The sequence below is a fragment of the Chiloscyllium punctatum genome, chromosome 10 (genome assembly GCF_047496795.1).
Source record: "Chiloscyllium punctatum isolate Juve2018m chromosome 10, sChiPun1.3, whole genome shotgun sequence".
NCBI lineage: Eukaryota > Metazoa > Chordata > Chondrichthyes > Orectolobiformes > Hemiscylliidae > Chiloscyllium > Chiloscyllium punctatum.
In genome coordinates this window covers 61,312,045-61,331,760 of record NC_092748.1, presented here as the reverse complement: position 1 = coordinate 61,331,760, position 19,716 = coordinate 61,312,045, and the positions used below count along the sequence as shown (strand labels likewise).

Below are 19,716 nucleotides of genomic sequence, written 5' to 3'. Positions count from 1 at the left end.
CCAGACAGATCTAATAACAAACTGTTTGTGGTCAGCAAGATAAATTCTATAAAATTTTAAACAAGTCATTTGTTTTTGATCAATTTTTGCAACAATAAATGAAACCCCTGAACCTGTCAGTTGACATTTGGTCTCACTTACAACCTCTATTTAAACTTCCTACATAATTCATCAATTTAATTCCCCAATAGCATATGAGCTGACAAAAGTTTAACTGATCCAAAAGCGGCATAGATTCAAGCAATAACTCTTTGATCTGAAAGCACTGTAAAATCCTATGTGCAGTTTGCATTTCAAGTGTTGAATTGAACAACTGTTTAAATATTGCCTATTTTAATCAAAGTGTCAGCAGTGCCTCGGTCATTAATGCTCTTGCCTTGAAGTCACAGGGTTCTGGGATCAAGTTCCAGTCCTGAGCCTGAGCACAAAAATCTAGGCTGACACTGCAATGCAGTAAGAGGTAATGCTGTACTATTATGGGTGCCATTTTTGGGCAAGATTTTAAATCGAGGTCTCATCTGCTACCTTGGGTGGATCCCATGACAGCATTTCAGCAAAGAGTAAGGGAGTCATTCCCAGTGTCCTGGCTGACATTTATTGCTGAATCACATGAAAATACAATACTATATCTGATCATTATCACATTGCTCTCTGTGAGATTTGCTGTAAATTACCTGCTGTACTGCAACTGTGGCAACATCTCAAAAATATATCATTAATTATAAAGCACTTTGAAATGTCCAGTGGCCATTAAAAGCGTTATATCTCTTTTTTAGTGAAGCTAACATAGTTTACAGTGCTGACCAGCTGGCTGCTTCACTTTGCAGTAAGATAACAATGTTCAAAGACAATTTGAGCCAATTTATTGGGGTGAAAGTTGGAAACAGGATAAGTAGGAATTTCCAAACATTGTTGTACAATATGAAACTGTAACTGTAACGGTATTAAATCAAATTAAGAAATTGAACAAAATTCTGTTTTCAGTTGAAAGCTTTTCTCAAATTTTAATTCTGAACTTATTTCCATTCTTTTTCTGTGCTTTTTTATGATACAGCATTTTCATTGAGTTCAGTCCTCATTAGGTTCAAATTTCTAGCTCTAAATATCCCAGCTCAGAATTGGTTAAATCCTTTTGGAGAGTCTGCTGACTACTCTGGTATTTCAGGGAGACGATTAAAGAAGCTGATCCCAATCTATTGTGTTTTATCGATCGGCATCATCATACAAGTGGGGTTAGATTAGCCAAAGTTCCAGAATTGGAATTGGTACATTGGAAACACTACTGATCCCAACATTGAGCAGAGGAGCACACCAATCTGTCTTTCTTCTGAACCTGTCATTACATCCGTGACCGATGATCTTTTTCTTCTACTTCACCAATTTCTTTTCCATTCTCAAGTTTTGCTTTACTCTTTTATCTCTATTCGTTTTACCACAGTTATCTTGAGTTATCTGCTTCTTCTATCTTCCTCATCCTCTATATCCTAAATCTTGCCTAATCAGATCATAATTGCCTTTTCCCCAGCTATAGAAGAGAAAGGTTAGTCAAATGCAACCAGGGAAGTCCAGAGAATCAGACAGCATTTCAGACAAATCCAGAGAATCAGACAGCATTTCCAGACACTCTCAGATAAATTTGACTACCATATTTGACACTGGATTAGTGGTGCTGGAAGAGCACAGCAGTTCAGGCAGCATCCAACGAGCAGCGAAATCGACGTTTCGGGCAAAAGCCCTTCATCAGGAATAAACGCAGTGAGCCTGAAGCGTGGAGAGATAAGCTAGAGGAGGGTGGGGGTGGGGAGAGAGTAGCATAGAGTACAATGGGTTTTTACCATATTTGACAGTTCATGGCACTCTTTCCCTAACATCTCTTTTTAATTATGTTATATGTGGTTTTGTTTGACTCCTGAAGCCAGTTTAAATCTGCCCTTCTTGAAGATTCCTCCAGGGGCAATTCATCAAGCCCTATTGTGCTCTTCTGATTAAAGGACAGCAGAGGGCTTGCCTGCAATCCATACTGGGAGAAAAGTGAGGACAGTGATGCTCACTGAACTGTAAGAAAATAAACTGGATGGAAACTTTTATTTTCCTGAATCTGTGAAAGAGTTTGCATTTGATCCTACTTGCAAGAAATCGGACTCATTCACTTGTCAATATTTCTACTTTGTTTTCCAAAGCCCACCAGCCATCACTAAATCCTTCCATATGAAAGGCAATTAGTAGCCTGGAGGCTGTACCATCAGAAATAGATGCTTTTGTCCCAGAAGCTGCGATTAACTCCGGATAAAAGACCCTATCTCCTGTTATCATGATTGAAATTGTCCCAGTCTATGTGGTATTCTATGTGAGGGGAGGGGGAGCAGCCCCAAGTCATGGTACACATAGGCAATAACAACGTAAGTAGGTAAAGGGATGGGGATTTAAGGCAGAAATTCAGGGATCTAGAGTGGATGCTTAGAGCGAGAACAAACAAAATTGTTCTCTCTGGTTTGTTGCCCCAGCCATGTGCTAGCGAGGCAAGGAATAGGGAGAGAGAGGAGTTGAACATGTGACTACAGGGATGGTGCATGAGGGAGGGTTTCAGATACCTGGATAATTGGGGCTTATTCTGGGGTGGGTGGGACCGCTACAAACTGGTAGACACCTGAACCAGAGGGGTACTAATATCCTGGGTGGGAGATTTGTGAATGCTCTTCAGGAGGGTTTAAACTAATTCAATAGGGGGATGGGAACCTAAATTATTGCTCTAGTGTCCAGGAGGATGAGAGTAGTGAGGTGAGAAATAAGGTTTCAAGGTCGCAAGAGTGCACCAGCAAGCAGGAAGGTGGTTTAAAGTGTGTCTGTTTCAATGCCTGGAACATTCGAAATAAGGTGGGCAAACTTGCAGCATGGGTTGGTACCTGAGACTTCTATGTTGTGGCCATTTCGGAGACACGGATAGAGCTGGGACAGGAATGGTTGCTGCAGGTTCTGGGACTTAGATGTTCCATTAAGAACAGAGAAGATGGTAAAAGAGGGGGAGGTGTGGCATTGTTAGTCAAGAACAATATTACAGTGGCGGAAAAGACGTTTGAGGACTCAGCTACTGAGGTAGTATGGGCTGAGGTTAGAAATAGGAAGGGAGAGATCACCCTGATGGAAGTTTTCTATAGGCCTCCAAATAGTTCCAGAAATGTAGAGGAAAGGATTGTAAAGATAATTCTGGATAGGAGCGAGAGTAACAGGGGAGTTGTTATGGGGGACTTTAACTTTCCAAATATTGACTGAAAATACAATAATTCAAGTAGTTTAGATGGGTCAGTTTTTGTCCAATGTGTGCAGGAACATTTCCTGACACAGTATGTAGACAGGCCAGCAATGGGCGAGGCTACATTGGATTGGATTTGGTACTAGATGTTAGATTTGGAAGTAGGTGAGCATTTTGGTGATAGTGACCACAGTTGGGTAATGTTTACTTTAGCGGTGAAAAGGGATATGTATGTAATGCAGGGCAAGAGTTATAGCTGGGGAAAAGGCAATTATGATGGGATTAGGCAGGATTTAGGATACAGAGGATGGGGAAGGAAACTGCAGGGGATGGACACATTTGATATGTGGAGCTTAATCAAGGAACAGCTACTGTGTGTCCTTGATAAGTATGTACCTGTCAGGTAGGGGGGCATGGTTACTCAAGAAGTTGAGTCTCCTGTCAAGAGGAAGAACAAGGATGAGACGTGAAGGCTCAGTTAGGGCACTTGAGAGTTACAAGTTAGCCAGGAAAGACCTAATGAGAGAGCTACGAAGAGCCAGGAGGGGACATGACAAGTCGTTGGTTGATAGGATCAAGGAAAATCTTAAAGCTTTGTATAGGTGTGTCAGGTATAAAAGAATGATGAGAGTAAGAAAAGGGCCAATCAAGGACAGTAGTTTGAAGTTGCGTGTGGAGTCAGAGGAGAAGGGTAAGTGCTAAATGAATTTTTTTTGTCAGTATTCACACTAGAAAAAGACAATATTGTTGAAGAGATTACTGAGGTACATGCTACTAGACTAGATGGGATTGAGGTTCACAAGGAGGAGATGTTAGCATTTCTGGAAAGTGTGAAAATAGATAAGTCCCCTGGGCCAAATTGGATTTATCCTAGGATTCTCCTGGAAGCTAAGGAGAAGATTTCAGGGCCTTTGGCTTTTATCTTTATGTCATCATTGCCTACAGGAACAGTGCCAGAAGCCTAAAGGACAGCAAATATTGTCCTCTTGTTCAAGAAGGGGAATGACCAGTGACCCTTACTTCGGTGGGTAAAGGTTATAAGTGATAGGATTTATAATCATCTAGAAAGGAATAAGTTGATTAGGGATAGTCAACACAGTTTCGTGAAGGGTAGGTTGTGCCTCACAAACCTTATTGAGTTCTTTGAGACGGTGACCAAACAGGTGGTTGAGGGTAAAGTGGTTGATGTGTTGTATATGGATTTCAGGAAGGCGTTTGATAAGGTTCCCCATGGTCAGCTATTGCAGAAAACACAGAGGCCTCGGCTTGAGGGTGATTGAGTGGTTTGAATCAGAAATTGGCTAGCTGAAAGAAGATAGAGGGTGGTGGTTGATGGGAAATATTCATCCTGGAGTTCATTTACTAGTGATATACCACAAGGATCTGTTTTGGGTCCACTGTTGTTTGTCATTTTTGTAAATGACCTGGATCAGGGTGTAGAAGGATGGGTTAGTAAATTTGTGGATGACACTAAGGTCAGTGGAGTTTAGATAGTGACAAAGGATGTTACACTTTACAGAGGGACATAGATAAGCTGCACAGCTGGGCTGCCAGGTGTCAAATGGAGTTTAATGCAGAAAAATGTGAGGTGATTCATTTTGGAAGGAGCAACAGGAATGCAGAGTACTGGGCTAATGGTAAAATCCTTGATCGTGTATATGAGCAGAGACATCTCAGTGTCCATGTACATAGATCCCTGAAAGTTGCTACCCAGGTTGATAAGGTTGTTAAGAAGGCATACGGTACGTTAGCTTTTATTGGTAGAGGATTGAGTTTCAGAGTCATGAGGTCATGTTGCAGCTGTACAAAACTTTGTTGCAGCCACACCTGGAGTATTATGTACAGTTCTTGTCATCGCATTATAGAAAGGTTGTGGAAGCCTTGGAAAGGATTCAGAGGAGATTTACTAGGATGTTGCCTGGTAAGGAGGGAAGGTCTTATGAGAAAAGGCTGAAGGAGTTGAGGCTGTTTTCATTACATAGAAGAAGGTTGAGAGGTGACTTAATTGAGATATATAGAATAATCAGAGGTTAGGTAGAGTGGACAGTGAGAGCCTTTTTCTTCAGATGGCAATGGCTAGCATGAGGGGACGTAGCTTTAAATTGAGGGGTAATAGATATAGGACAGATGTGCGACACCAGTTCTTTACTCAGAGAGTAGTAGGGGCATAGAATGCCCTGCCTCCAACAGTAGTAGACTTGCCACTTTAAGGGCATTTAAATGGTCATTGGATAGATATATGGATGAAAATGGAATTGTGTAGGTTAGATGGGCTTCAGATTGTTGCGCCGACCTGTGGAACCATCGAGGGATGAAGGGCCTGTACTGCGCTGTAATGTTCTATGTTCTATGTATCTTCCGAGATGTAATAATTACCTTTCATATGTATACACAATGATCTGCATATATTGTTCTCTTCAGATTTACTCCACAAGAACATCATCTTTGTAAGTCAGGCATTTGTTTATGTATATCCTTCATAAGTGCAAAGTCATCTCCCATATTGTTTGATATCCTCATGCTCTGTGACTTAGGCAGTGTGCATTTCTGGACTGGTGAATGATTATGGTGGAGGATATCCTGGAATTAAATGGGCCAATGCCTCTAACTTGGTACAAATGCTTGCATTCTTGTCAGAATCATTTTAATCTCAGTCGTCAAAACTCAGGTATTATCAGTTCCTCCAGCTTTTCCTGGAAATCCATTACAACAAAATGTGGCACAGAAAGATACACAATTATTTGAGAATGGAATCATTTCAGAGGACAAGAAGCATGGAAGGGATGAAGTTGAATTGGAACCATCCATGAGCTCGCCGAGAGGCCTCCTGCTCCATGTTACTGTGCAAGAAGCACCTCCAATTCACAGTTTCCATCCTCACTTTCACACAGCATTCATAGTGATTAGATACATTAGTGAGCAAATTTCATCAAAAATTCAAAGAACACAAAAGAATTAGAGAAGTATGAAGTGGATATGTATATGTTAATTTCACAACAAAAGCTGAATAGAAGCTTGGGAATCCTTGCATAACAGATGGCATGTACTCATCTGAAAGAAGGATCTGCACTTACTTGCTGGCTTTGAGGTCAAATTTTCCAAAATGTGTTACAACTCAATGTGTGACTCATGGGTTTAAAGCCCTCATTTGTGGTGACATCAGTAAAGGCTAGTTTTCTTTGCAGGCGCCAATAGAATATCTGGAAACTTTGCTGGAACCCCAAAGGAAGTTGCAGCTAAAAAGCTGCTGAGGGAAGAAGACAAAGAAGCTGCCATGTATCTGATGGTGCTTCCCCATCCATGGAAGTACAGGTTGAAGCTCTGATGACAATAGAAGAGAGAATCAATTATATCCTGTGTAATGGCTTCCATTTCAGGGCACCTATTTCCCAGGATACATTCAATATTTCACATTGTTTGCATTATATTACGTGTGTTCTCTGTTTGCTTGCACACACATTTTACTGAACTCATTCTGTATTTTTGAACTACCTCCCCTGACTGCACTGCCACTCCTAATTTGGTTGGTGCTTTACATTTACTGAAAAGCACAGTATTTTGTGGGAAGAAACTGTATAGAAAGGACCTCTAAAGACAGATGGATTGTAATTTGGATAAATGTAGGATAAAGCATGGTGTAATGTATAAGTAAAATGGGATAGGATCTTCATTGATGGGAGACTGTGAAAGAAAAGATTTAGAAGTGACTGTTAAAAAGATATTTGAAAATATGATTAGCATGTGATAGTACTGTAATCCCACACTAGCATGCAGCTGGAAGATGTGAAACTACAACTTGGATTTCACTCCACACACCATGCACTTTAAGCTGAGTTTCATGCAGTAAATAGAATAAAGAAAGTTACCACTTCAAATTTACCACAAACCATCTACACCAGAATTTCTCTCCCTGCAAAACAAAATCCCTATCTTCTTTTAAGGGTGGCTACTCAGTGGGCAGGGTCCCTGATAATTGTTGATTGAATGGTGTAGAGGAGGAATTAAGGCTGATCTCTATGATCTAGTTTCCTCGATGTTCAATGCATTTTGCCTGAACTCTATGTGAGACAATTACTGACAATGTATAATGTTGAAAGAGACCATTGTTGTGGTGGTTATATTGGAATGGCTCATCAAAGAGAGGAAGAAAAAGAAGAACTTGTAAAACAAAGGCTTTTGTATTGCATGGAGAAGTAGTTGTGCAATGTTATTGTTCTTTTTAGCAGTGTAAATATAGGGAGATCGTTCTCATCATCCAAAATTTTAAGCATTAATAATAGCAGCTTATTATGGATAAAATCCTGCAATGTGAATATAACTGAGTTACATTGTATTTCAGCTATAATTGAAAGGCTTATCATTGGAAAATTGGGCAAATGATGCAGGTAGTAAAATGACATTGTATTCTCTATATATTCTCTATCCAAAACTACATTAACTACGTTAACCCAAACCATCCAATAACATAATGGCAAGGCATTTACATCCTCATCCCAGTTCCTCACCACATTGTAAAGTAAATGAAATTGGGCAACATTGTATTCCTTTAACACAGACTTCACATGTAGCAAGTACACTTCCATAAACTTTAAATGATATGTTCTGTTGTCTTATTATTAAATAGATACATTATCATGTTTTTGATTTTCCTCTTGTTTTCAATTGATTTGTTTATTCTCTGTGCAAAATATATTTGGATGATGTTCCCTGTTGTTTAATCTCTCTGGGTGGATCGTATACTCTATTTCGAACTCTGTTGATGAGACAGTAGTATGGCAAGCACTGGCACTACATAGCTTTTTTAGAAATTTCTTTGTAAAAGCTGTTAAATTAGACCTCAATTGAAGCTTAAAATTGCCTCTCTTCCTTTTCTAAAATGTCCATTCTTTTCTTGATTATCCTGTCCAAGAAAGTAATGTACCTGGGATTCCTGGATGTTAATCTGCCTCATGAATTCAAACATTCTCTTTCAACTCCTTGTGCTATATGTTGGGAATTGAAGAATCAAATTGACATCTTGACCTGGGTTTTTGCTCCCAGATCGGGTGTACAGAGTCAGGATGATGTCCAGATCCACACACCAGGGCTGGAAAAATGTGCTCCTGATGCCCATATTTTCATTACAAGTCGGCAGCTGACAGTGAGAGTTATACCCTCTGCCCCTGGAAGAGGAGGGGAGGCAGGCACGGGATGGTGAGATGGGCTGCAGGGAAGGTTGACCTGGCTTTTGCACTTTGCTGCAGCTTCAAGAGAAAGAAGAAACCAAACACCAGTTCTCCAGCCCTCACATTTCACACACTCTCACTCACTCATCCCTCCCTCAATCCATTCCTCAACCTATCTCCATGCCACCTCCGGCCTCCTGTGGCCCTTCATACCCATCCTGCCTTAACAAACATGAAATGGGAACTCTTCAGCCACTCAAGCCTGCTTCACCATTCAGTAAGTTTAGTTTGTGTCCTCACTTCTACATTGCTGGCTGTTCACAATAATCTCAGACTTCCTTGCTGGTCCTTAGAACATAGAACATAGAACATAGAACAATACAGCACAGAACAGGCCCTTCGGCCCACGATGTTGTGCCGAACTTCTAACCTAGATTAAGCACCCATCCATGTACCTATCCAAATGCCGCTTAAAGGTCGCCAATGATTCTGACTCTACCACTCCCACGGGCAGCGCATTCCATGCCCCCACCACTCTCTGGGTAAAGAACCCACCCCTGACATCTCCCCTATACCTTCCACCCTTCACCTTAAATTTATGTCCCCTTGTAACACTCTGTTGTACCCGGGGAAAAAGTTTCTGACTGTCTACTCTATCTATTCCTCTGATCATCTTATAAACCTCTATCAAGTCACCCCTCATCCTTCACCGTTCCAACGAGAAAAGGCCGAGAACTCTCAACCTATCCTCGTACGACCTACTCTCCATTCCAGGCAACATCCTGGTAAATCTTCTCTGCACCCTCTCCAAAGCTTCCATATCTTTCCTAAAGTGAGGCGACCAGAACTGCACACAGTACTCCAACTGTGGCCTAACCAAAGTCCTGTACAGCTGCAACATCACTTCATGACTCTTGAATTCAATCCCTCTGCTAATGAACGATAATACTCCATAGGCCTTCTTACAAACTCTATCCACCTGAGTGGCAACCTTCAAAGATCTATGTACATAGACCCCAAGATCCCTCTGTTCCTCCACCTGACTAAGAACCCTACCACTAACCCTGTATTCCGCATTCTTATTTGTTCTTCCAAACTGGACAACCGCACACTTGGCAGGGTTGAACTCCATCTGCCACTCCTCAGCCCAGCTCTGCATCATATCTAAGTCCCTCTGCAGCCAACAACAGCCCTCCTCACTGTCCACAACTCCACCTATCTTCGTATCATCTGCAAATTTACTGACCCACCCTTCGACTCCCTCATCTAAGTCATTAATAAAAATTACAAACAGCAGAGGACCCAGAACTGAACCCTGCGAAACTCCACTTGTAACTGGGCTCCAGGCTGAATATTTACCATCTACCACCACTCTCTGCCTTCGACCGGTTAGCCAGTTTTCTATCCAATTGGCCAAATTTCCCTCTATCCCATGCCTCCTGACTTTCCGCATAAGCCTACCATGGGGAACCTTATCAAATGCCTTACTAAAATCCATGTACACTACATCCACTGCTCTACTCTCATCCACATGCTTGGTCACCTCCTCGAAGAATTCAATAAGACTTGTAAGGCAAGACCTACCCTTCACAAATCCGTGCTGGCTGTCCCTAATCAAGCAGTGTCTTTCCAGATACTCGTAAATCCTATCCCTCAGTACCCTTTCCATTACTTTGCCTACCACAGAAGTAAGACTAACTGGCCTGTAATTCCCGGGGTTATCCCTATTCCCTTTTTTGAACAGGGGCACAACATTCGCTACTCTCCAGTCCCCTGGTACCACCCCCGTTGACAGTGAAGACGAGAAGATCATTGCCAACAGTACTGCAATTTCCTCTCTTGCTTCCCACATAATCCTAGGATATATCCCGTCAGGCCCGGGGGACTTGTCTATCCTCAAGTTGTTCAAAATGTCCAACACATCTTCCTTCCTAACAGGTATCTCTTCTAGCTTATCAGTCCGTTTCACACTCTCCTCTTCAACAATACGGTCCCTCTCATTCGTAAATACTGAAGAGAAGTACTTGTTCAAGACCTCTCCTATCTCTTCCGACTCAATACACAGTCTCCCACCACTGTCCTTGATCGGACCTACCCTCGTTCTCGTCATTCTCAGGTTTCTCACATACGCATAGAATGCCTTGGGGTTATCCTTGATCCTATCCGCCAAGGATTTTTCATGCCCTCTCTTAGCTCTCCTAATCCCTTTCTTCAGGTCCCTTCTAGCTCTCCTGTATCCCTCCACTGCTCTGTCTGAACCCTGTTTCCTCAACCTTATGTAAGCCTCCTTCTTCCTCTTTACTAGACATTCAACCTCCCTCGTCAACCAAGGCTCCCTCACACGACCATTTCTTTCCTGCATCGGTACATACATATCAAGGACACGTCGTATCTGCTCCTTGAAAAAGTTCCACATTTCCACCACATCCTTCCCTGACAGCCCAACGTATGCTCCTCAAATCCTGTCTTACAGCATCGTAATTTCCCTTCCCCCAATTGTAAAATCTTCCTTGTTGTGCGCACCTATCTCTCTCCATAACCAAGGTGAAAGTCACAGAATTGTGGTCACCATCACCAAATTGTTCACCCACTAACAAGCCCACCACTTGTCCCGGTTCATTTCCGAGTACCAAATCCAATATGGCCTCCCCTCTGGTTGGACACTCTACATACTGCGTTAGAAAAGCTTCCTGGACACACTGCACAAACACCGCCCCATCCAATCTACTTGATCTAAAGAGCTTCCAATCGATATTTGGGAAGTTGAAGTCGCCCATGACTACGACCCTGTGGCTTCTGCACCTTTCCAAAATCTGTTTCCCAATCTGTTTCTCCACATCTCTGCTGCTATTGGGGGGCCTATAATAAACACCCAACAAGGTGACTGCACCTTTCCTATTTCTGACTTCAGCCCATACTACCTCCAGAGGCAGATCCCCCTCAAACTTCCTTTCTGCAGCCGTTATACCATTTCTAATTAGCAATGCCACCCCCCCTCCTTTTTTACCACCCTCCCTAATCTTACTGAAACATCTGTACCCAGGAACCTCCAACAGCCATTCCTGTCCCTCATCTATCCATGTTTCCGTGATGGCCACAACATCGTAGTCCCAGGTACCGATCCACGCCTTAAGTTCACCCACCTTATTTCTGATACTCCTTGCGTTGAAGTATACGCACTTGAGCCCATCTCTGTGTCCGCAAGTAGTCCCTGTCAGTGCTACCTTCTCCACAGCCTCCCTACAGTCTTGGGCATCCTGACACACAGCTAGCTTACTTGCTGGACTACAAGTCCGGATCCCATCCCCCTGCCAAATTAGTTTAAACCCCCCCGAAGAGTGCTAGCAAACCTACCCCCCAGGATATTGGTGCCCTTCTGGTTCAGGTGCAACCCGTCCTGTTTATACAGGTCCCACCTTCCCCAGAATGCAGTCCAATTGTCCAAATATCTGAAGCCCTCCCTCCTACACCATCCTTGCAGCCACGTGTTCAACTGCACTCTCTCCCTATTCTTTGCCTCACTGTCACGTGGCACCGGCAACACCCCAGAGATGACGACTCTGTCTGTCCTAGCTTTTAGCTTCCAGCCTAACTCCTTGAGCTCTTGAATGACCTCCCCACCCCTCTTCCTACCTATGTCGTTGGTGCCAATGTGTACCACGACCTCTGGCTGCACACTCTCCCCCTTAAGGATTCTGAAGACACGGTCCGAGACGTCTCGGACCCTAGCACCCGGGAGACAACAAACCATCCGAGAGTCTTGCCCATTTCCACAGAACCGCCTGTCCGTCCCTCTAACTAGAGAGTCCCCTATAACTAGCGCTCTCCTCCTCTCCCCCTTTCCCTTCTGAGTCTCAGAGCCACAGACCCCTTCACTGCAGCTTACACCTGCAAGGCTGTCCCCCCCAACAGTTTCCAAAGCTGTATACTTATTTTTTCGGGGAACGACCACAGGGGAACCCTGCACTGCCTGCTTCTTCCCCTTCCCACCTCTAACTGTTACCCAGCTACCTCTGTTCTCCAGCGTAACTATGTCCCTGTAGCTTCTATCGATCACCCTCTCAGCCTCTCGAATAATCCTCAGCTCATCCAGTTCCAGTTCCCTAACTCGTTCGGTGAGGATCAGGATCTGACTGCATTTCCTGCAGACGAAGTCAGCAGGAGTATCGGTGGTCACCCCTACCTCAAACATCCTGCAGGAGGAACATTCCACCGCCTGCGCTGCCATGACTGTACACTTTGTCTCCAAAAACAAGAACACTGAGTCAATAACCTGTGGACTTTAAAGTTAGGTTAGAGGAGGAGGGTGGGAGGGAGGCCCTACGAAAGTAGAACCTGGGGTCTAGGACACACCCACTCAAATACTAATCACTTACCTTCCCGCCCAGCTATGCGCTCCAACTCACTTCCTTCTTCCAGAGGTCCCCAGGAAAACAGATCTGCTGCCAACACAGTCTTCAGTTAATTCAATTCACTTTATGTGATACCTGGAAATGGTTGGAGGCTCTGTATAATACAAAACTGTGGCAACATTTTGGCAATAGCACTGAAGATTTCTGCTCTAGAACTTACCGCTCCCCTAACCAAGCTGTTCCAGTGTACTTACCACAATGGCATGTTCCAACAATGTGGAATATTACCCAGATGTGTCCTGCACAGTAAAAATCTAACTTATCAATTACAACCCCATCAGTCTACTGTCGATCATCAGTAAAGTAATGATGTCATTAACAGCATTATCAAGTAGCACCAACTCAACAATAACCTGCTCACCAATGTCTAGTTTGGGTTCTGCCAGGACCACTCTGCTCCTGAGCTCATTACAGCTTGGGTCAAATATGGACAAAAGAGTTGAATTCAAGAAATGTGGTGAGGGTGACAGCCCTGGACATAGGGCCACATTTGACCAAATGTCAAATCAAGTACATCAAGGAGTTCCTCAGATGGTGTCATAGATCCAACCATCTTCAGCAGCTTCATCAATGACCTTCCTTCCACCTGATTAATGGTGCAGTGAAAGAAATTAGTGATGCACACCATTCCAGAACTGGAGAAACATAGAATTCTTGGTTGAGGAGTCTTAGAGAGGAGGGAGCAGTTGTGAGCCTGGGGGAGGTAATGGTAATTGGAGGGACCAAGCCATAGAAAGGCTGGATATAAGGATAAGAATTTTAAGTTTGAACTAATGTTGCACCAGGAGCTAAGGTAGGTGATGAAGATTGAGCGATATGTTGAAGCATGATTAAATGATTGTGGTATAAATGTAATAGATCTGCAACATTTTCTGTTCTTTCATTAGGCATAGGCATCACTGACCAGGCCAGCAATTATTACCATCCCAAATTGCTCTTGAATGGAGTGGCTTGAAGCAATGTTAAGAGTCAATCACATTATTTGGGCCTAAAGTTTCATTAAGGTCAGACCAGATAAAGAAGACAGATTCCTTACCTGATGTAAATGTTTGGACCAGATGGATTTATATTCCTCAGTATTGATACTGGCTTTATATTCTAGACTTATTAATTGATTTTAAATTCCATTAGCTGTTGTGGTGAGACTTGAACCCATGTCCTCAGACCCAGTAAGCTGAGCCTTTCAATTAATAGTCCAATAACATTACCCTCCCCTTTTTATTAAAGTCTTTTTGTTTTGTTCAGGGCACAAACCGGGTAATTAAGCTGAAAGAATTTCTATCTCTGAGTTGCGTTATCTACATCACTAATGTTACAGTGTCACTCATTACAGGTTGGCCTCGGAAGAAAGATTTGTTTTGTTTCACTTCCCTCCAGAAAATTGCATTTGATATTCTACTGTGCATTTAGGGAGGGCTTGCTTTGAATATCCTTTTTCCCAAGAGTTTTTGCCTGTTTCCTCACTATGCCCCACCTCACCTGGGCATTCTAATGGGCACCAATTCTTTTTGTGTCAATCATATATGCTGATGAGGCCATACAAATTTGTGTGATGTCTATGCCAGGTTTCAACAATCAGTGAAGAGTGGAAACACTCAAAACGAAGTAGGTCCAACCCTTTCTTATGGCAAAGATCTTGCATGGTTCAACGCCACCCACCCCACCCCGCAAACCAAAGGCCCTTTTCAAACTGTGGTTTAAAGCTGGGACCTGGTCCATCTGGATCCCAGCCTTTACAACCATTCTGCTAAGTTGTTGCCTGTTGCAGCAAGGATGCAATAGGGTTGTTGTGGATTTTCAAAGTCTGATGTGGTTTGTCCTTCAAGATAGGCCATGGATTTCACAATTGCCCATTATTTAAGCTTCATTTCATGTGGCTATGAGAAAAAGTCCTCTGAATTGCAATCCTAAAACTCTAAATGAGATTTTCCTGCAAAACATATAGTCTTGGCAATATTCAAACAGAATCTCACTTGATGTAACCTCACTTGATGTAATTCATAAATAGACCTTTATCAATTCAATGCAGTTCATGGTCCAAAATCTGGAATTAGAGCGCTGTTGGATATTCCAGCTTTGTATCAGTGAATGCCATCAGAAACAATCAAAATGGAGGACAGGGTTCATAGTCTGAAGTTCTGAAGGCTGTAACAAGTGCCTAAATGGGAAAAAAGGAACTGCTCCTCCATTTTGCATTGGGCTTCACAGGATTACTGTAGCAGGGCTAGGATAGAAATGTGAACATGAGATCAGGATGGTGCATTTGAATGGAAAGCAACTGGAAGTTGGGCCACAGTGCAGTCACCCAGTCAGTATCTAGTCTCCCAGGTATAGAGACACTACATTGTGAGCACCGAATACAATAGACCAGATTGAAAGTAATGCAGACAAATTGACCCTTCACCTGGAAATAAGAGTTTGCAGACTTGGGCAGAGAGGTGGGTGGAAATAAAGGATTGCATCTCCTGCAGTGCATGGGAAAGTGCTGTGGAAGGTGGATGAGGTATTGACCTCACTTCCCACCCCACCGGCTTCTGCCTTCAAAGGATCATCCTCTGCCATTTCCCCCACCTACAGCATAATACCAATCCCAAATATATCTTCTGTCCCTTCCCCTGTCAGCATTTCAAAGGTTCTGTTCCCTCCATAACAACCTTGTTTACTCCTCTATCAACCCCAAGACCTCATCCTCTTCTTATGATAGTTCCAAAGAGGAAACATATTGGACTTCTCTCTCATTTGTTGCTATCAGACCTATTGAGTTTCTTCAACTTTTTCTGTTTCTATTTTGATGCTCCAGCATTCTGTGACAAAACTTTCTTTTTGTATCCCTTCAGTAAGCCATTAATCTACACTTATGATATTCTTGAAACAGACAGTTCCAAGGGGCTGCAACGTTTGATTGTTCTACTGCCTCAAAAAAACACAGGGCTTGTTTTGTGATTTGTTTGTCAATAGGCCAATACAAGGTTTACTGAACAGTTAATTTTTAGAAAGTTGCATGAAGACAGTAAGAGGAGAGGTTTGTTAGCAAGTCAGGTCTTGAAGCAGGTTCCAAGAAAGGGTGCTGCTGCAGCAGTCTCCAAGGTATTGGAAATCATGAGAATTTCAGAGAGTCAGGAAGTGCAGCAAAGTGTTGATGTTAGGTTGTGCAAGGCCTTATGAGCTCATGGGAGTCAAAAGAAACAATGTGCTGTTAACAGTTTATTGCAGCTGAAAGTGAGGGTGAATGACGCCCACAGGTAGCATTTGCTTTGTGCAGCTGAGCAACTTTTAAGCTCATAGAAACACAGGCAATGTCAGGTTGGTGAAGCTAGCAGTCTGTGAAAAGCTGAAAATTGTTTCTGTGAATACATGCTGGAATGCAGTCTCTAGAGTACAGGAGAGCATATAGCTGATCAGAATATGAGCTGGAATATGAATTGTTGACGAGGAGGTATGTAACTTAGCAGCTTTTGAGTGAGCTCGAAAGCTAAGTGTTTGAAATAGAAGAAATTGGAATCCCTTGTAAAGTTTTACTAAGATTAGGGTGAGGTGTTGCTTTGAAACCTGTGGGATCCATCTTGACTACATTTGCTATTTGCTATGCTCCATGCAGTGTTTGATGCAGTGGGTGGGATCTTTTCAGCCTTTGAACAATGTGGACATTGGCAAGAATGTTGGGAGAATTGTATAAAATTGGCGGGAAGAGAGATTCCTGCATTGAGAGGAAAATGTCTAATTTTCCAACTGTGTTGAATGGTGAGACAGTTTTCTGTTGAGTAGCTCAGTTGACTGGATGGCTGGTTTGCAATGCAGAGTGATGCTAACAGCATGGGGGAGTTCAATTTCTGTACTGGCTGAAGTTACCATGAAGGTCGTCTCTCTTTCTCTACCTTGCCACTTGTCTGAGGCCTGATGACCCGCAAACCAAGCCACCATCAATCATCTCTGTCTAATGAGAGAGCACTCCTATGGTCTGTTAGGACTACAATGACTTTATAGTAATGTTTTTTTTGTTTGCTTAAAACCTTGAAATCTTGTGGTTCACTCTTAGTAAGTACCTGGGGTCTCACAATTTCTCAATTTGTCAACTTAAAAAGAAAACTTACAGGTCCGTAGTAGGGTTGTAAATAAATTTGACATCTGGTTGAGATCCGAGTTTCAAGTTAATGATTCAATCTGTGAGCATTGGTTCACACAAAAGACAACATTGCTTAAGTTCATCAGAACTGTTCTGAAAAAAGCACAAATAGATGTAATGGAAAACTTATACTCTTAAAAGCGTTGTTCCTTTTTGCCAAGGATTTATCACTGAATTATATTATCCTCTTTCAAATGCTAACAATGTCTTAAAACAGTGTTTTTTCAATATCTTCCCCCACTAGCTTTCTGGAGGTTGTGAATTGACAGTGGTGCTGCAAGACTTCTTAGCAAGCAACAGCAGTGAACTCAGTATCCAAATAGGACAGACTGTTGAGCTCTTGGAGAGACCCAGTGAAAGGCCTGGCTGGTGCTTAGTACGTACAACCGATAGAAGCCCTCCGCTGGAAGGTTTGGTTCCAAGCAGTACACTCTGCATTTCTCACTCCCGCAGCAGCGTGGAAATGGAATGTTTCTTCCCATCTGGAAAAGGTAAATGTAGCTTTTTAAATGCTTTCTTATCCTAGGACCTGGAATAATGACTGGTTTGAACTGCTGAATAATCATCCAGTTTAAAATCGTATGAAGGATTTGTTTTATGTTACTGCAATAAACCAACCTTCCTTCTTTAAAATAATAATAATGAGTTCAAGAAGGGTCTCACCTATTTTGCTCTAACTAATTGAATGATAGTAGAAGCAGTTTGAAATGAAGGTAGAAACAATGACTGCAGATGCTGAAAACCAAATACTGGATTAGTGGTGCTGGAAGAGCACAGCAGTTCAGGCAGCATCCAACGAGCAGCGAAATCGCCGTTTTGGGCAAAAGCCCTTCATCAGGAATAAAGGCAGTGAGCCTGAAGCATGGAGAGATAAGCTAGAGGAGGGTGGGGGTGGGGAGAGAGTAGCATAGAGTACAATGGGTGAGTGGGGGAGGAGATGAAGGTGATAGGTCAAGGAGGAGAGGGTGGAGTGGATAGGTGGAAAAGAATGACCTGGGAGTTGCAGTGGGAGAGGGACTCCCTGAGATTCTTGTAGAGAGAGGAGGAAAACTTCTTCAAGGCTTTTGCCCGAAACATCAATTTCACTGCTCATTGGATGCTGCCTGAACTGCTGTGCTCTTCCAGCACCACAAATCCAGTTTGAAATGAAACTGACCTGAGTTAGTTGTTAGCATCCTTCCCTCTGAGTCACAAGGTGCTGGTTTAAATTCCAGTCCTGCGCTTGAATACAGAAATCCTGGTTGAATTCTGCGCATTTCTGGAGCATTGTTAAAGGTGCTTCCTATCAGAGGAGATGTTAAACTGAGGCCTCCTCTATTCTCTGAGGTTGACATAAAAAATGCCATGTAACTATTTTGAAAAAGAGCTGAGAAGTGTTCTGGCGAAAGTTAACCCCTCAGTCAAAATTACAAGAACAGATTATGTGGTGATTATCACATGGTTGACAGTGAGAGCTCACTGTGCACACATTGGCTGTCATCTTTCTGACATTACAACAATGATTGTATTTCAAAAGTACATCATTGGCTCAGCTGTAAAGTTTTTTGGATTGTCTGGTGGTCTTGAAAAGAAAACTTGTTAAATGCATGTATTTTTTTTCTTTGCATTGATTTGTCATTTTAATTGAATCATTCAAGAATTGAAGTCAAGATATAGGAAGTAACCACATGTAAACCTGATGAGCCACAATTAGACAGTCAATGGCAATGGGGTCCTGCCTGCGTGTTTGGACACTTAGTGAAATCTTAGTACTGGTATCATACAGGTCGGTGCATGGCCCCTACATCCTAACCTGGAGTCAAGTTAACAGCAGTAAATAGTGCACTACCAGTGATGAAACCAGTTTCATCACTACTGCTCTGCAGAAGGGGAAAAGAGATTGAGAAGCAATTCACAGCTCAGCCAAAGTAATGAGGTAACTGGAAGAACTTCCAGAAAATAAAGAACAAATGACTGCCCAAATACCATAGCCGAGGGCAGCATGGTGGCTCAGTGGTTAGCACTGCTGCCTCACAGTGCTAGGGACCTGGGTTCGATTCCCCTGTGTGGAGTTTGCACAGTGTCCCCATGTCTGCATGGGTTTCCTCCGGGTGCTCAGGTTTCCTCCCACATTCCAAAAGTTGTGCAGGTCAGGTGAATTGGCCATGCTAAATTGCCCATACTGTTAGGTGCATTAGTCAAGGGTAAATATAGGGAAATGAGTCAAGGTGGGTTACTCTTCAGAGGGTTGGCGTGGACTTGTGGGGCTGAAGGGCCTGTTTCCACACTCTGGAATCTAATCTAATCAAATGGGCTTGGACATAAGACTAGAATAAGAGAAACAAGTGAGATTTGGGGATAACATTTCACTGGAAGAGACTGTAGTAACAGAGCTGCAGAGAGGGATGGGTGATGTCTGAGCAAGTGATTGAGGGATGTAAAAATCCAGTGTTTTAAAGTTGAAGCTTTAAGTTATGGAAAGTGCTGTGTAGCTTATTGAGGACAGAGATGATAGGGATTGGATGAGGAAACATTCTCAATTATCTTCAGATACATTTGAATTGGGAATCATATCCAAATCCTAATAGAAAATTATCTGGTAAACCATGATCAGTACTACAGCAAGGATGAGGAAAGATAGAACACCATTGGTTTCATTCATGACTTCAGCTAGAACCATTTGAGTGTGGGTGAATGCTGGAAACTAGACTGAAGGTATTTAAATAGGAAGTTGGTGATTAATATCACCACCTAATTTCCAAGTAGGAAAAAAAGTACATTGGAATG

General features: G+C 42.6%; 1 protein-coding gene across 6 annotated transcripts in view; it reads left to right on the top strand.

Moving 5' to 3' along the window:
* The window catches only part of kalrna (kalirin RhoGEF kinase a), a 753,406-nt gene that overhangs the window by 544,713 nt on the left and 188,977 nt on the right, over positions 1-19,716 (top strand). For all 6 annotated transcript variants that reach the window (XR_011961692.1, XR_011961693.1, XM_072579334.1 and 3 more), the window contains one exon: positions 17,195-17,441. Coding sequence is in view for 4 of the 6 variants with exons in the window: in XM_072579334.1 (XP_072435435.1) it covers positions 17,195-17,441 (247 nt within the window). In the remaining 2 variants the exon portion in view is untranslated. The remainder of the gene's footprint in view (positions 1-17,194; positions 17,442-19,716) is intronic.